We start from the raw sequence: 21086 nt of genomic DNA, 5'->3' as shown, positions 1-21086 counted from the left end.
GTACGTTTGAATTTGTTCTTCAAACTATAACGTATTTGTGAAAAAATTATGGGGTTTATAGACCGGTCAAACCTAACTCATTTAGAGGGGGAAAAAAATAAAATTGTTACCTAGACTTTTATAAGTGGAAATGGTAAAGGGGCTTATAATAAACGAAAAAAAAATAAATGCGTGAGCAGGGGCAGCGGAGGGTTGATTTGGGGGGTGGAAAAGTTATGAAAAATTGTATCATTGGTATTTCTGGCGAAAGTTGACGTCAGACAAAAATGTATCCAGTACAAAAGTTGTAGATCATGCAAAAATCTACAACTTTGGTAGAGGTCATTTTTAACATAACCTCAAAATTTCCGAGAAAAATGTGAAAAATAGTTTTTTTTTCTGATTTTTCGTTTTTTATTTCTCATTTGCGCAAAAATAATTTAATTTTGACGAAACTTGGTGAAAGTATACTTTTCTCTCTCCTAAATAACCTCAAATTTTTTTAGATAAAAAATCAAGAAGTTTCTGAGATATTCATATTTTTCGACCTGACACTTTTTTTTTCAAATAAAAATTCTACTTAAAAAACTCATCGTACAGAGTTCTGCCGGTGATCATTTTTTTCGTTTTGACATATTCTTTTTGATGAAATAAAAAAATTTGTACTCACAGTTCATAAACATGCTCAAAAATGTAAAAAAGTAAAAAATTACTTGCAGCAATGAATTTTTCAGTAATTGTTGATAATTTGTTTAAATTTAAAAAATATCAAAAACTGATTACACCATTCAATTGTACGGAAAAAATACAAAAAAACTGTCTCATTGTTTGACCCAAAACTATTTTTGTACAGTATTGCTATAAACATAAGTGTCAATAATTAAAATAAATATATTTTTTTTCTTTTTCTACAACGTATTTGTGAAAAATTTATGGGGTTTATGGGGCTTCCGTCGACTGAACTAAACCACTACATACAATAATTACGAACGATAATCTCCATTAAAATAATTACAAAAGCAGTAGCGACTGCTATTTGCCCGGCACCGTAATTTTCCGACGAATTCGATTTATTAGAAGGCACGATCTCGGGTTTCCGATTAGTTTGTTGTTTAAAATCCCATTATTGTTTGAGAAACTCTAATTAACTCGGCGGCGTATAATAAGAAATTGCAACGTTATATAACTATAATCTTATGTTATGGTTTTTGTTGTGTTTTGTTTACGTTCGAAATGGGCGAAACTACTTTTGAAACCGCTCTGTTTCTATGCGTTAGACAGATCTAAAAGCGTAAATATAAACAACTGAGACGTATCCATGTGGTGGAAATAATCGTTGTTTGCAAAGCCAAATCGAGCGTTACGATAAAATTGCATCGGCCTGAAAATAATAATTAACTATGAAATGTATCCAGAAACCGCAAGAAAAATTACAAAATTAATCGGGTATAAGGTAGATATCGTGCTCGCAATGTTTCGCTCTCGATTGAACTATACAGGGCGTTCTTTAATTAAATTAATTTTAAGGTGTAAAGTATTAAAGGTTATGTCATTATTACGTAACCAAGTGAAGTGTTGCCTTTTGTTTTTTCAGTTGTTTCGTGTTTTAAATCAATTACACAGGTCAAGAAGAGTCAAGAAGCAGACACGCTAATATGCATTCCCGAAGGATGTTGGTGCGCTGAATCCGAATCTGGCCGCAGAATTGATCTATCGCGTCGGGTTTTTGAGATATCCTAACCAAAATGTGCAAAAAAAACACTGTTTTTCGTCATATTTGAGGTTATGTAGTACAACTCTCATAATAAAAGTGTAGATCCCTAGATCTGGGCGATGTCCGGAACATTTTCAAAATTGCATTTTTTTCGTACCTTCGCATTTTGAACCTCCGAATTCAGTCTCGGAGCGAAAGCCCCCTCCTCCACTTTTCGTGGTTTGAGTCACTTTTCGCGCGTGCGAGCGACAGCTTTCCCGCTCATTTATCCATGTTGCCGATACCTTATGGATATGAAAATGAAAATTTTTTCCAGCTTAGAACTCGGAAAAACGAAGCCACTGGATCAAAGATTATTGCTAAATTGTTAACGGTAAATGCCGATAAACTTTAACCGCTTATATCCCGGGAACTAATAACGGAATTTAACTTTTTTTAAAAAAAGAAGCGTCTTTCCGAGTACTTTAAAATTATATTTTATGGAAAAAAAAACTAAACTGCAAATTGATAAATGTAATCTAATTGTTTAAAAATAAAAAAACTTTAAAAATTTACTGTGGTCGTCCTAATCAACCGATTTCAAATTTTCAAAGGCCATTTGAAAGATTTAGCGGTCTTTTCTATGTACAAAAATTTTCTTCAAGTATCTAGATGCTTTATTTGAAACTGCAACATTTTGAAAATTCGAAAAATTTGTGTTGGTTTATTAAACTCTAAAGTTTTTTTTACCAAAATTAAAATGCCCTCGGAGCAATTAAAAGATTTTTAAAAAATTATCCAAAAAACTTGATTATTTTGCGTTTTTTCACCAATGATTTTACAACATCGGTAACATATTTAAACATTTTTAACTTACAGTATATTGTGCAAAATTCAATTCTAAAACTTTTTTCCTCTTCTTCCAATATTCTTCCAAATTCCATAGGTTCCAAGATATAAGTAAAACACTCAGATAAAATAGGTATTTTTTAAATTTTTGCAATTTTGTTCCGGACCTCGCCCAGATCTAGGGATCTACACTTTTATTATCTGAGTTGTACTGAAGGTATTCCAGCAAAAATTAGCTTGCCTTCTCTTACATCCAAGAAGTGGCATATTTCCACAGATCCGCTCTGGTCTATTTTGCATGTGCTTGGAAAAATTAATATAGGTATCCATAAATATTATTTTATTTTGTAATACCGAAAAATTGCTTTCACTGATACACTATTCGTTGTCGTTTTTCGACCTATTCCTAAGGTTTCATGATCTGTTACTACTGAAAATAATTACGATTTCATAAGCTCCCGTTTTTTCGAACATAAAGATAATTTCAAATTTATTCCAACAGCTTTACTATATGGAGTGTCGCACATATTATGCCAATCAATAAAACAACAAATTAGACCAATCCCCGCCCACTAATAAATAACAAACTATCGATCGTCGAGCGAATATAAACGGCACGTAATCAAAGAACACAAATATGCACGTCTTACTTAAGCAACTGGGCATACAAAATGAATTGTGAATAAATAAACACGACGGAGTGGTCAATCAATTTGATATAGATAATTAACTCATTCGAGTTCATTACATAAGCCTTAGCTAATCTGCGGATCGCTATTTCTATGCGGAATATGATTTTTTTTCAGTCTTCGCTCGCCAAACAGGAGAAATTTAGATATACAGGTAACTCTAAAGGGTCTGTACAACGCTCACGCAGACATACTCAAAGATGCTGTAAATCGTATTTTTTATGCATACATTTTTAAGCAGAAATGTTGAGGGAAAATATTTTTCCAGCCCAAAGTGAAATACACCGTGGCACAAAAAAGTTTTGGAAGTTTAAATAGAAAATACAACGAAATCATCGATAAATTTGAATTTCTCATCCTAAAATACCTCCGGATATGAAATTTAACGAAATTAGTTCGAAGTAGTCGAAATATAGTAAAGAAAATTTATTTTTACAACTTTGAGATACTGTAGCTCCATTACTAATTTTTGGACTAAGGCAAGTTTAGTTAAATCGACTTATTTTGAGCAGTACTATATCTGGTGGAGTATTGTACAGACCCTATAGAACTTAAGATGAATTATTTCATACCTCTAGCAATATCAATAATACAAAAAATTGATTCAAGAAAAAGTTGTAAATACCAGTTTGATTTGAATAATTAGTTGAACTTCGAATTGAACATAATACTAAAAATTCATATTCAATTATAAAACATAGTGAAAACGTTAACAATATTAAAAATACTAAATTGTAATAATCTAACATTCGAAAGCAATTTAATTATTATCGTTATACATTTGTTTTTATTAACAAATAAATAAGTAATACTTGTTAATATTTAAAATTTAAAAAAATATCTTATTCATTCATGTGTCTAGGCAAAAAGATCCGTTTTTCCTTATAGTTCACTACGGATTAAAAATGAAGTAAAAGCTAGGTTAATGACCAAATAATACGGTAGGTCAAGTTTCACTCTTCATAAACCTTTGTGGGTCAGGGGTCAGGAGCGGTACGCAAAGGGGTTTAAATAATGATTGAAAATATTTTTTTCAGCATAAATATGCATTTTAAATTTTTTTCTACTCGTTTGTCCCTATCTTCCCTTAAAATTAACGACACTATGACTGACTCACCCCGTATTTAGCAGATAAAGTGCTTATGTACAATGTAAAAACAAGTTATAAATTAAATATTACTGTATGAGCCCTTTATATAGTATAGTCTGCCTCCTGTAATTTTTTTTAGAAACCATTATTACATGCATTAAAATCCTACGGGACAACGTAATATACAAACTTTTTTCATAGAATAACAGCGGATATTTTAACCTTGTATTGTATTGTTTTAATTATGAATTACATGTAGGAAAATTGTAGACGCGATGCATCAGACAGCGTTAATATAGTCATAAATAAAAAAATTAAACCTTGTCGTTTTGTTACAGATAACAGACTGGTAGTTAGACCAAGCAAATTAAATTTTTACTCGAAAAACGTCGTATCCGAGAGATTATTGTAAAATTGTCTAAAGGAACATAATACAAAACCTCTCTCGTTTCGTGAGTCAAAAACTTTTATTAGCTAACTTTTCTATTTAAACAAATAAGTGAGGAAAAACAGTTTTTTCACTTTGCAGGGGAAACCATCAATTTTAGCGAATAGCGACTCACAGACAGCTTATAGGGAGTAAAATTATCTACAAAATGAGACTTGTTAAATTAAAATCGGTTAATAAACAAAAAAGTTGTTACAAAAAAAACAAGAAAAGTGCCCATTTTTTAATTTGTTTATAACTATCGCATTTATTGTTAAAATTTTATAAAACCTATGACAAGTTGAGGGTTTTGTCATACTTCAAAAGTGTGCCAAAAGTGGGCGCTGTAGGTGCAATAGTTTTCGCACAATTCTATTTGTTTATAACGGCGGCTCCAAAAGTAATGAACTTTAAGCCTCTGTACAGGCGTTAATTTTCAACCAAACATGATTCTGAAAGCGTCATTGTAATCTTAAAGACGTAATTAAGCGACATATTAAAAATTACACCGTTTTTTTGACATTAACATTCTCAAATTGTGCATTAAAAACCGTACGTTTTTCGCTTATAAACAATTTGAATAACATTGTTGCTATTTATGCTATCTCACCTAAAATAGATGCAATGGATAGCTGGCAAAATATACAGTTTTTAAATAAAAAAAGTAGCCTTTACGACCAACAGGAGCCAAGATAAGTTTTTTTTTTTAAATCGTAGCGCAATTGTTTATAAATATTAGGATTTGAATTTTTCGCAAAATAAAGTTTACGACGTAAACTACGATTTCCGGTGAATTGCATTGAAAAATATGGAAAATTAACGACTCACGAGCCCTTTAAAGAGAAGGTACTCGCTAAGTAAACTGTTCGGCGGCCGGCGGTGTGGTGGTGGGGGAAGCTCGTCCAAGCGGTCGCGCGCGCGAGAGAAGTTAATTCCAAAGTTCAAATTGATGCGCGCTGTAAATTTTGCAAAATCTCGGCTTCTATTCATCGTAGAAACTTATTTTTTTTTTAAACTGCTGTAGCTCGACGAAAAAATAACAATGAGCATATTTACGAATTCGTAGAATAGCCCTGAACCCCAGAAAAAATGTATCTATTATAATTAAATTTTTTTAATTTACAAAAATGTCACAAAATTTATTGTTATACGAAATATTAATTAAAATTTCAATTTCGGAATTATTTTACTATTATTAAGTAAATAAATAAATGAAGCTATCGTTCATTTAAAAAATTATTTTTTATACATATTGTATTTTCAATGTAAAATTAAAGTGAAAATTCATAAATTATTTTCAAATTACTTACTTTCGCTAAAATTGATGGCTTTCCCTGCAAAATGAAAAAAAAAACTGTTTTCCTCACTTATTTGTTTAAATAGAAAAGTTAGCTAATAAAAGTTTTTGACTCACGAGATGAGAGATGTCTTGGTATTACGTTCCTTTAGACAATTTTACAATAATCTCGCGGATAGGACTTTTTTCGAGTTTTTCTTTTATTTTCGCTAATTTTCCTGGTGTAAGTGTGGGTATTTAAAAACATAGTGCTGCCTTAAGAGCTATTAATAGCACTTAAAACGAATAAAAAAGTGCACAGTACACTTAGGAGTATAAATCCATACGGACGACAATATATTCTTGACCTATGCAAATCTCTGACTCTAGATTACAGGCATCACTCTCTAGGACAATCGACATCCAGACCCCATTCGTAATTATCGCTCTATTGACAGAACGGGCATTTTCTACTTTCTAAATTTATTATCACTCTTAATTACAGCGTTACGAAAAACTGGGTAACCCAGTTCTTATTTATTTTTATCAACTGCCAGGATCTAAAAGCAAACATCCACGGGACGGACCGTTATTATTTCAAAATTTAAACACCGGACGGTGTTTCAGAAATAATGTCAACTAATCACAACACCTGTCCGCCAATTTGGTGAGTCACACCAGAAATCCGACACCGCCGCGGTATATAAATAATTATATTTGTGTATCAATAGACAGCCTTGATCGTTTAAACAATAACAATTGCACGTATCGGATTCGTTTGTTTCCTTATGCGTGTGGGTAAACATAAATAAAACTAGTTGAATGAATAGGTTTCCTCGAGAAATTTCTATAAATGTGCCCACCTGACTCAAATGAAACTCCCAAAAACAACATGACACAGAAATTAGGTGCCTAGATGACTGGTAGTCTTTATTTTCGACAAGCAAACGATAGTCATCTGGATCATTTTATAGTGCTGTCGCCTATTTCAATTGACCTTTTTAGTAGTGACGTCATATACGCCAAATAATAGGCAACCCCATAGGGCACATTGTCATGAAGAATTTCTTTTTTTACTAGATCGATTTGTAGGTACTTTCGACATAAGTGCCAAAAAATTTCTTCTTTCTAATGACATTAAATATTACGATATTCTGGCAATATTAGAAATGTTTAAGAAGTTTCAAACCCCAAGTGACAAACTAAAAGAATTATAGAATTTATATATGGGGCATTCCACGCCAAATCGGACGGTTCGAAAAATTTAAATTTTCGATTTCCTTATTTTTTTTTATATTTTTAGTACCCCTCAAAAAATCCTTTCTGGTGAATTTTCAGATTTTTTTGATTACTTGTTCAAAAGTTATAAAATTTTAAAAAAAAACGCTCTTTTTTGGTTTTTTGGTCATAACTTTCTTAATAATGGTCCAAATTAAAGCTTTTTTTTATAAAAATCTTTGTTTTTAGATGGCCTTTACAGATAAAAATACAAAAAAAATATTCAAAGTGTTTTTGATTAAGATTTTTGAGTTTGAAATTTTAAATCGTATTTTTGAAAGTGAGTGTATCTTTCGATTTTTGTGAAAATATTTTATTTCAAACTACTATTCTTTTAACAACTTTTAGGACCGGTCCGGTCATGGGCCCTCCATAATTAATTTTTTTTTTTTGATTTTTGAAAATTAAAAAAAATATATCTATAAATCATAAGTACTGATTTTTGTCACTGTCTACTTTCTTTTTACTTATTTTAAATTAATTTGAATACTTTTTAATTATTAATAGGTGTTTAAAATCAATAATTAAACGTTGTCTATTTATAAACAATTATAACAAACGTGTTTATTTATTTTCGTGTTCTTTTAAAAATCATTTTATCAATGCTATTTTTTGTTGCAAAGTATTTTTTTTATTTAAATAATAGTATCTTTATGAATTTCTATCCAATTTAAAAAGAGTCGCACATCTTATGAATATTGCTGTCAAATTTTCAGCTGAGAAACACTATTTAGATGCAAAAAATATTAGATTTGCGTTACAATACAGCCAAACCCAAACAAACCCAAAATTTCATTCAATCATTCCAAGGAACAAAATATTATTTTGTAAACTAGAATACTCCTTACCTAATATATTTCCATTGCTCCTTAGAATGATTGAATGAAATTTTTGGGTCCCTATATTGTATCGCAAATTTAATTTTTCTTTTGCATCTAAATAGTGTTTCTCAGGTGAAAATTTGACATCAATAATAATCATAAGATGTGCGACTCTTTTTAAATAGAATAGAAATTCATAAAGATACTATTATTTAAATAAAAAAAAATACTTTGCAACAAAAAAAAACATTGATAAAATAATTTTGAAACAATTTTTAAAAGAACACGAAAATAAATAAAAACGTTTGTTATCATTGTTTATAAATAGACAACGTTTACTTATTGATTTTAAACACCTATTAATAATTAAAAAGTATTAATATTAATTTAAAATAAGTAAAAAAGGGTATACAAAAATCGGTACTTATAATGATTTATAGAGAAAAATTTTGTTTTAAATTTCAAAAATCAAAAAAAAAATAGTAATTATGGAGGGCCCACGACCGGACCGGTCCTAAAAGTTGTTAAAAGAATAGTAGTTTGAAATAGAAAATTTTCACAAAAATCGAAAGATACACTCACTTTCAAAAACACGATTTAAAATTTTAAACTTAAAAATCTTAATCAAAAACACTTTGAATATTTCTTTTGTATTTTTATCTGTAAAGGCCATCTAAAAACAAATATTTTTATAAAAAAAAGCTTTAATTTGGACCATTATTAAGAAAGTTATGATCAAAAAAACAAAAAAAAGAGCGTTTTTGAAAATTTTATATCTTTTGAAAAAGTATCAAAAAAATCTGAAAATTTACCAGAAAGGCTTTTTTGAGGGGTACTAAAAAATATAAAAAAATTAAGGAAATCGAAAATTTAAATTTTTCGAACCGTCCGATTTGGCGTGGAACGCCCCATATGTGTTTCATTTTATAGAACAATATTGACTTTTATAGTAATTAATAAATTAAAATTATATCAATGCTACTGAGCATGCGCATTAAAATGATTTCATGTAAACGAAGTAGCCTCGCAACAGGCTACCCTTCAAGAAAAGTTTGGTTTTTGGTTACGGTTACGTGTATGTCAACTTGATGTGATTTCTTGCTTTCTTTCTCCTAAATTTTGTAACAATTTTTGATACATTATCATGCCTCAAAGACCAGTTAGTATGAGTGCAATTTTTGTGTAACTGCTTTGAAGAGAAGGTTATCGAAAGGGAAGAAAATTCTGCTTCCTTGGTTATGTACAAAAAATGCTCTATAATGATGAACTTTCAGTTATCAGAGGAGAAGTTCAAACCAGTATGAAGAGGAACATATATACAGTTAAGGTAAACACACATGGGTGTGGCGTCATCGAAAAATGTCTGGCATTTTGATTTGTAAAATTAATCTCCTTTTGCATAAAATAATTAGTTTTTAACTTATCTTAAAGTGTCTGGCAGTTGCTCCAAAAATAGACATTAATAAGGACCTAACAATTTTCAAATACCAGACGGTTTTAAATAGGTAGCCGAAAGGGTGGTTCATAAGGGTGAACTTGCAAGAAGAGAAAAAAATTCATCTTTTACTTTTTGTCGGGCAATCGAAACAATGAAAATTTTTGTTATTAAAATGATATAAATAAATTGCCAGACGGTTTCCAATGTTCGGAGTCGAGTATCTCTGCGGAAAATTGTGAAAATTTTAAATATTTTTTACAAAAAAAAAATTACGAAAACATGGTTTTCTTTTCTTCAGTGTCCTTTTTTTTCTGGCAACTACTTCTAAATCCTGGTAAAAATAAGTTAAATCGAAATTGTTTATCTTGATAGTATCTATGTAAATAGTACACAAGAGTCAGTTCCGGTCTGTACAATTTCAACTATGACAATTTGTTGAGGGTAGACTAAATATGTGACGTCACACTAAGAGTCTATTACGAAATATAGGAATACATATTTCAAGAACACTTTTTTATGCCTATGAATCTGAAAAAAAACAGCCATAAATTAAAAGATTGATAAAACACAAATATTATACTATTTTCTTCATTTGGACTACAAATATAGGACGTCATTGGTCTTTAGGATTGTTTAAAATCAAATTATGGCAATATCTTCCTCGAAAAACAATGTATTGCATCGAAATTTGGTACAACTAAGTTTTTAAAGGTGTTAAATACATTAATGTAATTAGTTTTCGACTGTCTACGCAAGCTACAACTTTTCCTGACATTTACCATTTTTTTAAGGTTGTTCCTGTCAAATATTATGATGCAAAATGTAATTGCACACAGTAGGTAAAGGTACTCTCGAATTGATTGCATTCTACAGAGGGAAAATATTTGTTGAAGCTAGTAAGAAACTTTAGTTGTTTGAAGAATAAAGTATTTATTGTCATATAGGTGCTGTATTTAGTATACCTACTTCATTATTTTCCAAAATGTTACAATGAGACTAATTTGTTATGAATAATTGTGAAAATTAAATAATTACTTATTTACGAACAAACATTTTTTTGGAGAGTCTTAAATGAATACTTATATCCAAGAGACATACAAATATATTTATTGGAAGAAACTAAATAATATTACTTAATGTATTCAAACAAATTACGTAATTTCAAGATCATGCAATTACGTGAACGATTTACTTCCTATAACTTAATAATGCTATACTAATTAATGCGCAACCGTCAACAGTCAACGAAGTATGTAGAGTAAAACAGCATCAGCCATTACTGTGTATGCATTGTGTGGAAGTGTGAATATGCATTACCTATTATGGATAGTTTATTATGCGGACGAGATTTAGAAAGTCTCATTAAAATTATACGCACAACTTAATAATTTAATTATGGTCAAGATAAAAAAAAATGTTTGTGTGATAAAGTTTAAAACTTACATGTACGAAATTTCAGTGTGCAAAGAAATGTGTACTTATCTGTATCCCAAAAATAAAACACAGAAGTCCATGGTACACAAGGAAAAAAATTGTTCAACGGGTCCCTATTTTATTCTCATTCCAAAACACCCTGTATGTCATTCATTGTGTATGGATGTGGAGCAAACGTAAGATATATTATTTCGCTGTCCAAGCACATTTATAATTTGCTTTCTAATGACAGATAAGATAGAAACCTGTGCAGGTACTATTGCATGTAACTAGATGCATAATTTAAAAACTACAATGAAAGCAAAGATAAAGCAATCTCTTATAAAATTATTAGTACGTAGGTAGGTATATCTACCTATTTTTTAATTCTTGAAAATAAGGAATCAACTCAGAGATGAGATTTATTTAATTAGGTATGTAAAAAAAACATCTTTTAGGTTTTTTTCGAATGTGTAACTACCAACGCTGCAAAAATTGCTTTAAATAAAGCAAAGAAGACCGATACGATATTCCTCGCAATGTTATTGTGTCTGTAGCCATTAATATTATCACTTCGAGCACTTCCTATTGACAGGCAATATTATTAATGACAGATAATAGCAGAAATACAAACAGAATGCCCCAGTACAATGAAATAATTTGGCTTTTATGCGTCGTTCACCCTTATTTTACACCCCAGTGTTTGTATACTTAGTCGCAGGTACTCCCCAATTCTTTGAAACTATATTCCTACGACACAATAATCTCTATTTCTACATAAAACAACACACAAAAATAGAAGAGAGGTTAAATATACATAGGTAGATACTCATTTAGTAGAATTTAAAGATATGCTTGAAAAGTTAAATCAACACCATTGTCAACTTTACGCGAAGCACCCTGTAGCCACGTCGCTACGAAGCCTCAGTTGTGCAGTTAGAGATTTTCTAAGTTGCCCTGACATTGATTAAGATTATTATTTCCAATAATGAACTTAGATGAATTTAAATAAGGAGAAAGCATACAGAAGTAATAACTCACATCTGATCCCATGTGGGCTAAAAATACTTTCTAATAACTTACACATAATTAATTGAACACGAGAAACATCAGGATGCGCGATAAGGAAAAATATTAATTTTCATGTAAAATATACCTACATCTACGGATCCCACCATAAAATAAGTAGGTCTATTAGGTAGCTGCAATATTTCTTTTTTATTTATGATTTAAGTATTGAGGTTATGTTGCATCCAGAGACTTCTTGACTTAGTTTCTAGTTTAATATCTGAGCATTAGTTTTATTTGTGCCTAGTCTTCGACTTTCCTAGAATTGCAATGTAAATTATTCATTTGTAATACTTATAAGCTTACTACTATTGTTTAATACGGAAGACTTCTAATAACTTTTTGGGTTTCTCAAGGCTGTTGTAATAATTATACTTAATAAATGTGGTGAGAGGCTTTTTTTAATTCATTAAAATAAAAAAAATCATCGTCAAATTTCCTTGTAACTACAACAGCGATGACTAAAACAAGGCAGAACTGAGATAAGCATTCGCAAAAATTCAATTATAAATAGGATGCCTATTTTAAAAATAAATAAGTATACCTACCTAAAAGGTTAATGAGGTGCCAAGACGAGTGGTGATGCACAATAACTTGTACAATGAACAAAGGAAGGGAATTTCTAAAGCCTTACTTTTCGTACATAATAAATAAATCACCCCTGATACCTACTACCACCTTTTAGGGGATGACTAACCTTTCGCATTGTACTACATTCATTAGTTGCTTCAACCGTATAATTAAATGATCATGTTCGTATTAGCTACTTTTATTTGAAAATTTCAACTACCTATTCATAAAAAATTTCCCCACAACGTTCAGTCATACCTAGTCCTCATTAATTTTACTGTTCCATTTTACCCTCGGATAATAGCATCATGAAAACCAGGACCTGCCCCTAAACCACACTAAAGTTAATTCCAAAGACCACATTCCAAAATTTATCAACAAAATGATAAAATACGACTATTCAGAAACAACAAAACCAATATTTGTCCAGACTTAACAAGCAGATAACAAGGTTTGAATAGCGGTAAATACCTACTTCTTAGCTGTTAATTTAATATTTTTGGTAATACTGAATAATCATCTAGGACTAGGGAAGATATTAACCACTCTATACATTTTTAATTCCTGTAGATATAATTTAATGTAAATATTTGGGAATGTTGTTTCATACACAAATTTAGAATGACTGAGTTAATCAGAGCAAAATAGTTTTGATAGAAGTTAACCATCAAGAGTTATTAAACGAGTTGATGCATTTTTTTCGTGATTAACTAGATGAAATTTAATGTATACACACGATGTAATAAACTATAAAATTTGTTAAGTACTGACAGCCAACGCCGGTGGAATAAAAACAAAACAACCTGTTACCATATTAACGAACGATCCGGATAAGATTAATATAAGTTGAGTTATCAAAACTGTCAGCATAGGTATTTTTAATTAGATATCTTGAGACGAGATATAACAATCTCCAAGAGTCCTGAACTAGTTTATTGAGCCTTTATTACTCACCTTAAGAAAACGTCAATTACAGCTGTCTGCAAATTAAATATCCATCCATTTCCAAATCGTATCACTAAAATTTCACATCAAACACTTTTCGCACGGTAGCACTTAAAATAACGACACACTACAAATACATTCTAAATATACACTCTTTCCATCTCGCTCAAAGCACGTCTGGGAAAACGAACACGATTATATGAACGCGAAGATGGCGACTGAGTGCATTTTAAATCCAGTCGGTGCCGATTTTTTCTGGCGGCGCCACCTCGGAACCGATAGTAGTACTGCCTTAGTTGAAAATGTTTCGGTGAATAAAAATCTGTTCAGTGCAACAGTTAACAAGATGAAGGATTTTTTTGTCTGAAAAAAATTCAAAACTTTTATGCGAAAAAAATACCGGATACAAATCCGGAAAAGTTGAAATGTTAATTTATAGCAGAACACAGAATTGACACGTAATTAGGGGGATCATAATATTGTCATACCTGCCCTACCGAGTTACTAAAATATAATTTCGTAAATGTTCCCTAGAATATTTCTGTAATACTTCATTCTTATAAGATATAAGAATCTTATATGTAATAGTAAAATTTCAGACGAACTCTATTTAGCGATTTGCATTTGTAAACATAGATTAAAAATTGAAATTAGTAAAATATGCTTGTATTTAATGCGTGTGTAACATTATTGTTTATTATAAACACATTTGTTTCCCATAAAAAATATAAACCTTTGCGTAACTCGTATGCTACTACCTACTACACTACTGTAGTAGGTATACTATGGTAGCAAACCATAGACTTAAAAAGATAAATCACCCCAAGGATTTTAAAATCCTTGAAATCAACCAGCAATAACCTGATTTGTTACTTTTGCAAAAATGTAAAACTAAATATACCTATACATATATCTACTTATTTTATATTTACAAATATGTACTGAAATACTCTGCTGTAATTGAAATTGAATAAGGAACGTACCCTCTTCATTTTGTTTTTCGTGGTGCTATCTATTAGACGGTAGAGTAAATTCAGTATGAGTGAGTTATGCAGGTGTATGGCTGAGCGTCATTTGAATTTTAAAAATATACACAATTGTATTTCTGTGTTTAATTTACATTATTTGTGATTTCAAAGTAGAAAATACTAATGTTAAACTTAAATGATTGCCTTTTCAATAAATTTATATACCTAATTATGGTGAACACTCGGGTTAACAATGTAAATAATTGTATTCATTTTTATCCTGTTGGTTTTTTGGGCATATGAAATTGGAGAATGGTAATCTGAATGAAAAATACATACCTAGATTATAAAACTGTCACATCTAGAAGTGAGAGGATATAGCATTCAAGGTAAGTACATATAATATAGATAGATAATGCTTACTCGATGTAATTTTATTTTTGTGCAACTCACAGTTTTTAACTTTGTATTGAATTATTATTAACTTTGTTTGAAGATTACTTGTAATTCCGCAAATACGAATAATGGTTTAAAAATTGCCTAGTGCTGTTTAAACACAAACTATTTCAAAATATAAAAGTTAATGTAGTTTACTGAATTAGGCGATTTCTATTAATGTTAAATAAAACAGCATCTAATACCACAATGATCTTTTATTTTGTTTACATCTACATTACGAACAAGTACAATTTCATCCACTTACTATATTATCGTATATTACAAGATGCCTAATAATAATAATTCACAATAATAATATCTATTCTGACAACGACAGACTTCCGTAAATTTAATAGTTATTTAACTACGTCCTTAAAATTAGAGATATTTACAAAACACGCAATCTTAAGAACTAATAGGAACTTTGGTTTCTTTCAGAGGTTCTTAAACCCCCTACTTACAATTTTTTTTATACAAATATACACTTTGAGATCATTTCAAATTAAACATTGTTATTACATAAGATGCGTTAAATTGATAACTGCGGGATTTCAAAAATGAATATCGTTTAAGCTTTCGCTTTTTGCTAGGTGGCAGTTACTGTATTATCTTTGAGCTACTAGTGTATGAAAGTTCGATTTGTATATCTTATGTAATAGCAAAATCCTAAAAGAAATAAAAATATATGGCATTACTACAGAGCTAGGCTTGCGTATTTAGTTTTGTTTTTTATTTTCTTATCAAAATTATATCTTTACATTCCATTTAAAATTGATTGTTCTAAATCCGTATTGGTCACGTTGGACAAGTAATTTTGCAGTTTCGTATACATAACATTCAGATATGTATCTCTTATTTAAAAAATAATGTACATGACTCTAATCGTATACATATCTTCTTCCGACATAGCAGTTTTCTAAAATCCGTGTTATTACAAAAATAAATACTTGAATAAAATAAATAAATAAAAGTGTACACACATTTTATCCTATAGATCCCTTAGGTCTAAACTTTCTTGTATTCACAATATTATTTACACTTTTACTGATTGTTGGAGTATTATTTACACGTTAAAATTTAAAAATCACAGTTTTAAACCATTCCTTTCGACATCATCCTGACGGTGTTCTTCAAGGCCTGTCTTTTATTGCAAAACCATATTCGGATGACTTCCCTTTCGTATCCCAATTGGTGTGCCAAACCAGTTATTTCGGTACCTGCAAAAAAGCCAAAATGTCTTTGATCAGATTGCATAAATGAAAAATTGTAGAGGAAATGGTGCTTTATGATAATATAGAGATATATGTAATAAATATAACTAAATATATTTTACCTGATGGATGAGTGTTTCTTTCGAAGTGGGCATTAAGAAGTTCCAAAGCCTGTGGTGTAAATGAGGTTCGTCTTTTCCTTTTCTTGGATGGTTCGATTCCGATAAAGTCTGTCAGGTGGTTCTGTCCACTTTTGTATCTAGAATCAGAAAAACTTAAATGGATTATAATTTAATTTTAAAATATCAGTAATATTAATCTTCATATATCAATTTCTCATTTGTAGTATAGGTGACTTATAACTTGGTCTTAACTTGGCCTTCGTTTTTATCTTACAAAGTTAAATGTTCAGAATTTGATGTGCTGGTTTATAAAAATTTTAACATAGTCTTAGTTCTAAGGAGGTCTTAAGATCTGAATTCTATGTTTTAACTTCTTAGGACTAAGACCAATACCATGCAAAAGTGTGTCATTGGATGACCAATTGTTAAGCTTAGACCAAATTTTTATAGACGAAGTAAAAATATTAGGATTAAGACTCAGACTAAAGCTTAAGACTAAAGTTACGGGTAAGGTAGGACTAAAGAGAACCTTTATTCAGAGTCTAGGTATTAAACCTCAGCAAAATTCCATCCACATTTTGTGAATCAAAATTATTTATTCATTAATAGGCTATTGAATATAGGATTTTACAAGGAACCATGACGATAATTATATTTTATTACATGAATCGTTCAAATGGTCATTTTAACTGAAATAACCGAAGAGTGCTATTAAATTAGAGGGTGGAAATTGGAGATAAGGGTAAAAATGCACCACTTTCTATAGTTCATAGGAAAAATTATTTAGAGAATTGAATTTCCCATGGAAATAGCTTATTTAAAAAATTTCAAAGGAAAATTTTATGCAAAAAAATTGTTAATAAACAATTTAAAAAAAGCAAAAAATTCGATTTTCTGATTTTTTTTTTACTTTTTTGCCTCTAGTTTTTTTTGAGTACAGATAGATATTGGCATTGCTTCATAGAAAAAAAGTAGATAAAATTTCCTTCAAAACAAGAGGTTGTAAAATATTGTTGGATGAAAATTGACTGATATATGGCTGCTCAAACTTAGCCAATTTTTCGATTTTCGCCGCATTTACCCTTATACTTTTAATTCTCATTTTTGCAAAAAAGAAAGGAAATTTCATCACATGACTTGTTCGAAGGGTCATTAAAAATGAAAAAACCGTAGGGCGTTATTAAATTAGAGGGTTGAAATAGAAGATAGGGGTGAAAAAGCACTTTTACAGTTTTTTAAATATAGCACGAAAACGAAGCAAAATTTCGGTATAGTTCATAGGAAACATTTTGTAGAGAATTGAATTTCTCATCGAAATGGCTTATTTAAAAAATGTAAAAAAAAATTTATGCAGAAAATCGTTAATAAACAATTTTAAAGAAAGCAAAAAATAAGATTTTTTGATTCTTTTTACTTTTTTAATAAAATAATTCAGTAAAAACTTGAGAATTTAAGTACAATAAAGTTTATTAATAGTGTAAGTATACACAGTGTGTCCAGGGATTAATTTTAGTTTTTCAAAATTAGCCGTCGTTTCTTGAAGTCGATTAAGGAGGTTCGATACCAAAAGAAAAATGGTAAGAATGTTTTCAAAGCAATTGAAATCTGTTAATAAATATGCAAACTGACTTGTGTAAAAATATCAGATCGATTGACAACGTAGTTTTTTTGAAAAATGAATTTAAAAATTATGCTCTTTTACACAGGCTCTTATGGGAGTTGGGAAAAAACTTTAATCAAACGTGAATATTGCTCTTAAAAATGGTTAGGATCGGGAAAATAAAATTGTAATTAAAGAATTAAATATTACTAAACATTTTAAAACAATAAAAATATGCACTTACAATGTAATTATTGAGATAATGGAATGAATAGATAACGTTTTGACAAATTTGAACAAACATCTGATCCAATGAAAGGAAATATGGCAACACTGTACGCTGTATTTAATGCTTCGACTGATGCGTTATATTTGAATAGCTCAATTATAGATTATAAAATTATTCCAGTCGAAAATATATGTAGTAATAATTAATATTAAATAAATTTTTCGTGATCTAAAGCAATATACTAGCAATTTGAAACAAAAATTGAAAGGATCTCTTTGCAAAACGAACAGTTTAGTTGTTATGTCATAATCTTCAATTTGACAAGTCGACGTCTCACTATCATACATTGAACTTCTTGATAGTTATCATATGGATTCTCGGTTTGCACATTTTATTTTTTTCTCATCAATCCACATTCTGTTTTACACTCATTTTATACTTTTCAGTCATTACTTTTCCTTTGTACCTTGGTTGTTCATTCATGTTTACGGAATTCGCGCAAAGTTGACAGTAATGACAGTTGACCCAACTTTTACCACCACGCCATGGCAATGTTGCCAGATTTCATCCATAATTTTACAAGCTCGTAATGAATAAATAGACGCTTTTATTCAAATAAAAAGTGAACTGACGTGTATTAAACACGAAAAAAATATGCAAGCTAATATGTGTTGTATAAATTTCATTCTAAATAGCATACTTAGTTCGCTGAAATTAATTTATGTAAAGTTGGTACTGCAACAAGACTCCGTATAAACATACTCTCCGCACCGCCCGCCCCGGAAGAGGTGTATCGAACGTCCTTAAGGCATTTAGAAATTATGACAATTTAAAAATTTCAAGATGGCGTTGATATGGTAATAACAAAAGGTTATATAAGCGAAATTTCGAAAAAACGACAATTTTCTGTAACACTATAGCAGTCTCGCCCTCTAGCGGTGACGTTACAAACTTGAAAATATTTTAAATTAATTTATTTTGGTCGTATTTATTAATAGTACGTCTAGTTTCCTATAACACAATCACCATAAAAAAAAGTTGTCTGTACTTTTCATGCGACATATGTTATTCATAGTATTTTTGCCTCCTGATGACGAATCCGGTGTCAAAATTGAGCTATCACATCACAGGAATTTCCTAACCTCAAAAAACAGGTCAAAAATAGCAAAAATTTACGAAAAAGTGCTAGGAAAAATACAAATATTTTTTTCTTCTGTATTCAAATGTACATTTATATGGCTAAAACCCCGCCGAACTTGAATCTGCGGTCAGAATTGATGGTTATTTTTCTAACCTCAAAAAAACGGGTCAGATATCACGAATTTTCAAAAAATAACAGATTCGCGCCATATTTGGTATACGAAGGTTTTAAGGGTCGCTGATCACGGATCCGAGGTCAATATTGCAAAAATCAAGATGGCGGATCCAAGATGGCCGACCAAATTTTCAAAAAATAATAGATTCGCGCTAAATTTGGTATTACGGCGTTTTCGGGGTCGCCGATCACGAATTCGAGATCAATTTTAGAAAATTCAAGATGGCGACCGACTAAAATTTCAAAAAAATAGTACAATTGCGCCAAATTTGCTACACGGGGGTTTTCGTGACCACTGATCACGAATCCAAGATCAGATTTACAAAATTCGTTTTTAAAAATTTAATCAATTACCTATGTACATTATTAACCGAGATCAGGCAGAATAAAAGAAGGTCAAAACATTATTGGGTACTCAAGTTATAAAGTAAACAAAAATATTATAAAATGAATTTCGCAATTCTGACCTCGAATACGTAAACAGCGACCCCGAAAACCCCCTTATACCAAATTTCGCGCAAATATATTATTTTTTGAAAATTCATGATATCTGATCTTAAGTTCTTTTGAGGTTAGAAAATGAACCATCAATTCTGACCACACATTCAAGTTCGGCGAGGTATAAATGAACATTTGAATATAGAAAAAATTGTTTTGGTATTTTCCCTAGCACTTTTTCGTGAATTTTTGCTATTTTTGATCTGTTTTTTGAGGTTAGGAAGTTCCTGTGATGTGATAGCTCAATTCTGACACCGGATTCATGATCAGGAGACAAAAATACTACGGATAACATATTTCGCATGAAAAGTACAATCAACTTTTTTTGTGTGTGACTGTGTAATCAGTACCGTTAGAGGATTACCCTGTATATTTATTTTTGTTTCATACAAATATTAATACTAACCTATCCTCCGCCTCCTTCATCCACCTCTCCAGCACCGGCTTTATCTTCTGGGCACTCTTCGGGGTGATGTCGAGCTTTTCGAACCTAAACAAGAAAATCACAGTTCCTATGATCACACTCAAAAGACTCCGGCGAGATTTTTTGGCACAGGACACTAGCATACTATTACAGAAAGAGGCGACGCGGTCTCGTATTAGTTAAATGCCAGTGCCCTGGCGCAAAAACCCAATATCAGACAACACCAACACTAAAGTACCCTAAGTGTTATAACAACTAGGTAGAACATTACTGTAGGTAAGAAATAAGTGACGTACATTGCCTGCTGCTGAGTGGAAAGTTGCGCGGCGGCAAACATCTGTGACGCCAGGGCACTGGGAACAAACCACAATCATTACTTACGTGAAAAATAAGGGGGTGGAGGGACTCCAAGGGGGGCAACGGTGGATTTGGTGTGGCAAAACTAGTTATTCGATAAACGACGCCCGTTAATGAATGTCGCCAACGAATAACGTTTATTTAAGGGGAGAGTGTGTAAAGCTGGGGTCACACAGGGCGCTACGTTAGCTATGTTCGTTCAAGTGTTTAAACGCCTTAAAAACATTCAGTGTTACGATTAGACGGAGCACTATGATAGCTTTGTTCACTATGACTGATAAGTGTGTGGAAAAACTAATTATTCGGTAAATGCCGTTTATTTACGAGGAGAGTATAAAGCTGAGGTCACACAAAGCGCTATGTTCGCTGTGTTGTTTAAACACGTTAA

The 21086-nt window shown here is 30.8% G+C and overlaps 2 protein-coding genes across 11 annotated transcripts in view; both read right to left on the bottom strand.

The window, feature by feature from the left end:
* LOC108914086 (rho GTPase-activating protein 21) overlaps positions 1 to 13741 on the bottom strand; it is a 311849-nt gene extending 298108 nt beyond the window's left edge. For all 8 annotated transcript variants that reach the window (XM_018719795.1, XM_018719803.1, XM_018719831.1 and 5 more), the window contains exon 1: positions 13546 to 13741. The gene's annotated coding sequence lies outside the window, so the exon portion shown is untranslated. The remainder of the gene's footprint in view (positions 1 to 13545) is intronic.
* A 1409-nt stretch (positions 13742 to 15150) lies between these two features.
* The window catches only part of LOC108913976 (POU domain, class 6, transcription factor 2), a 204786-nt gene continuing 198850 nt past the window's right edge, over positions 15151 to 21086 (bottom strand). Inside the window, exons 9-12 of one of the 3 annotated variants that reach the window (XM_018719656.1) lie at positions 20638 to 20694; positions 20324 to 20407; positions 16276 to 16427; positions 15151 to 16159 (exon numbers count right to left, since the gene is read on the bottom strand). In XM_018719656.1, coding sequence (XP_018575172.1) covers positions 16035 to 16159; positions 16276 to 16427; positions 20324 to 20407; positions 20638 to 20694 — 418 coding nt within the window. In that variant the 3' untranslated portion in view covers positions 15151 to 16034. The remainder of the gene's footprint in view (positions 16160 to 16275; positions 16428 to 20323; positions 20408 to 20637; positions 20695 to 21086) is intronic. The other 2 variants (XM_018719666.1, XM_018719676.1) reach the window with 2 other exon arrangements.

Source organism: Anoplophora glabripennis, unplaced genomic scaffold, assembly GCF_000390285.2.
Source record: "Anoplophora glabripennis isolate ALB-LARVAE unplaced genomic scaffold, Agla_2.0 scaffold16, whole genome shotgun sequence".
NCBI classification, from domain to species: domain Eukaryota; kingdom Metazoa; phylum Arthropoda; class Insecta; order Coleoptera; family Cerambycidae; genus Anoplophora; species Anoplophora glabripennis.
This window is presented reverse-complemented; position numbering and strand designations above follow the sequence as displayed.